This window comes from Colobus angolensis, unplaced genomic scaffold (assembly GCF_000951035.1).
Source record: "Colobus angolensis palliatus isolate OR3802 unplaced genomic scaffold, Cang.pa_1.0 Scaffold22, whole genome shotgun sequence".
NCBI lineage: Eukaryota > Metazoa > Chordata > Mammalia > Primates > Cercopithecidae > Colobus > Colobus angolensis.
The window spans coordinates 4566035-4568913 of record NW_012115377.1 but is presented as its reverse complement, the minus strand read 5'-3'; the positions used below and the strand labels follow the sequence as shown (position 1 = coordinate 4568913).

The 2879-nt window shown below is 51.2% G+C and overlaps 1 protein-coding gene across 3 annotated transcripts in view; it reads left to right on the top strand.

Moving 5' to 3' along the window:
* Positions 1 to 2879, top strand: part of INSR (insulin receptor) — a 169629-nt gene that overhangs the window by 143323 nt on the left and 23427 nt on the right. For all 3 annotated transcript variants that reach the window (XM_011943557.1, XM_011943556.1, XM_011943555.1), the window contains 2 exons: positions 754 to 1028; positions 2004 to 2143. In XM_011943557.1, coding sequence (XP_011798947.1) covers positions 754 to 1028; positions 2004 to 2143 — 415 coding nt within the window. The remainder of the gene's footprint in view (positions 1 to 753; positions 1029 to 2003; positions 2144 to 2879) is intronic.

The following is a 2879-nucleotide window of genomic DNA, read 5'->3' as shown; positions in this document are numbered from 1 at the left end:
AAGCTCCGCCTCCCGGGTTTACGCCATTCTCCTGCCTCAGCCTCCCGAGAAGCTGGGACTACAGGCGCCCACCATCTCGCCCGGCTAGTTTTTTGTATTTTTAAGTAGAGACGGGGTTTCACTGTGTGGATCAGGATGGTCTCGATCTCCTGACCTCGTGATCCGCCCGTCTAGGCCTCCCAAAGTGCTGGGATTACAGGCTTGAGCCACCGCACCCGGCTCCTTTTCTAAGAATTACAGCTTCATCACTCAAATTATGCAGGTGCCCTAAGCAGTCATAAGAAGGAGAAGATGTATTTTTTCCTGTTTAAACTGACAATGTCGATCAGTAGCTTGGACCATTGAGCAAATGCCATTTGGCAGGGCTTCCTGAAAAGCTAGACTCCTACGTGCTTTTGGTGTCTTATTTTTGTCACTGACCCTGGCTGGCCTATTTATCTGCAAAATGAAAAACCTGAAATCGAGCATGTTGAGGGGAATATCGGTGTGTGTCTACTATTGATGGTCTTAGAAGCACTCATCCCTCACGAGGTGGGCCTGCTCTAATCCTTCAGATGCTCACAAGGGCACCTTGAAAGCTGCTCTGGGTGGTCATTCCTGGCAGTCTGCATTGTCATCCATGTTCCCCACCGCTGCACCCTCCTGCACTCTGATCTTTCTTCTTCATCGAGCCTTTTAATTCTCCAGCGTCATTTAAAAAAAAAAAAAAATGATGGTGGTGGTGTGATCATGCACGTCCTACTGTCGTTCCAGGCCATCTCGGAAACGCAGGTCCCTTGGCGATGTTGGGAATGTGACGGCGGCCGTCCCCACGGTGGCAGCTTTCCCCAACACTTCCTCGACCAGCACGCCCACAAGTCCGGAGGAGCACAGGCCCTTCGAGAAGGTGGTGAACAAGGAGTCGCTGGTCATCTCCGGCTTGCGACACTTCACGGGCTATCGCATCGAGCTGCAGGCTTGCAACCAAGACACCCCTGAGGAACGGTGCAGTGTGGCAGCCTACGTCAGCGCCAGGACCATGCCTGAAGGTGGGGCTGCTGCCTTGGGGTCCGAGTGTCGTGCGATGGGACACCCAGGCTGACCAAAGACAGATTCTCCACCCTCTGAGCAGTGCATATCTGTATGTTACCTTATTGGCCTTCTCTTTTTTTTTGAGAAGAGCCTTGCCCTGTGGCCCAGGCTGGAGTACAGTGGTGTGACCTCAGCTCACTCCAGCCTCTGCCTCCTCCGTCAAGCCTCCCGGGTAGCTGGGACTACAGGTGTCTGCCAGCACACCCAGCTAATTTTTGTATTTTTAGTAGAGATGGGGTTTCACCATATTGCCCAGGCTGGTCTTGAACTCCTGGGCTCAAGTGATCCACCCACCTTGGCCTCTCAGAGTGCTGGGATTACAGGCATGAGCCACGGAGCCTGGCCTTTTTTTTTTTTAATGAGATGAAGCCTTGCTCTGTCACCCAGGCTGGAGTGCAATGGCGCAATCTTGGCTCACTGCAATCTCCGCCTCCCTGGTTCAAGCAATTCTCCTGCCTCACCCTCCCGAGTAGCTGGGACTACAAGTGTGTGCCACCACACCTGTATTTTCAGTGGAGACAGGGTTTCACCATGTTTCCCAGGCTGGTCTCCAATGCCTGAGCTCAATTGGTCCACCAACCTTGAGCTCCCAAAGTGCTGGGATTACAGGCATGAGCCACCATGCCAGGCCATATTTTCAAATTATAAGAGTCATAGGCAACCATTATGTAAACTTTAGAAAATACACCACTGCACTGCAGCCTGGGTGACAGAGCAAGACTCTGTCTCAAAAAAAAAGTTATATGCAGAAAGTAATCCATTTAATCTTCCTAATAATCCTGTGGGATGAGTTTTAGATGTCCATTCTCTGATGAGGAAAATGGGATGTGGGAAAATGATGTCACCAGCCCAAAGTTGCACCATGGGCAGGTGGCAGAAGTGGGATCTGATCCAACAGTTACATCCCTGCCTCTCACTTCCTCTCCTTACAGCCAAGGCTGATGACATTGTTGGCCCTGTGACGCACGAAATCTTTGAGAACAACATCGTCCACTTGATGTGGCAGGAGCCGAAGGAGCCCAATGGTCTGATCGTGCTGTATGAAGTGAGTTATCGGCGATATGGCGATGAGGTAAGGCCCTTGACTCTTGGGCACGCCCCTTCACACTTCAGCATGCCCCTTCAGAGTTGCCCTTGGTACCTCCTTCCTCTGCTGAAATTCTGATTCCAGTGCTTCTCTCATCAGATACTGTGCTATTAGCACTTAAAGCCTTGATACTTGACTTCCCAGGAAGATGGGTCAGAAATGCCAACCTACAAGCTTGTTAGTTTTCTTAGTTTCTCACATTGCTTTTCAGCTGTGTCCTCTAAGTTGAATGATGTCTGTCTCCCACCACGACAGGAGACTCATTTCACTTTAGAAGGAGTTATTTGAGTCTTAAAACCTTAGAAGTTGCTGGGCATGGTGGCTCACACCTGTAATCCAAGCACTTTGGGAGGCTGAGGCAGGCGGACCACTTGAGGCCAGGAGTTTGAGACCAGCCTGGCTAACATGGTGAAACCCCATCTCTACTAAAAATATAAAAATTAGCCAGGTGTGGTGATGGGTGCCTGTAATCCCAGCTACTCAGGAGGCTGAGGTGGGAAGCTGAGGCAGGAGAATCACTTGAACCCAGGAGGCGGAGGTTGCAGTGAGCCGAGATTGGCCATTGTACTCCAGCCTGGGTGACAGAGTGAGACTCTGTCTCAAAAACAGCAACAACAGGCTGGGCACGGTGGCTCATGCCTGTAATCCCAGCCCTTTGGGAGGCTGAGGCAGGCGGATCGTGAGGTCAGGAGATCGAGACCATCCTGGCTAACATGGTGAA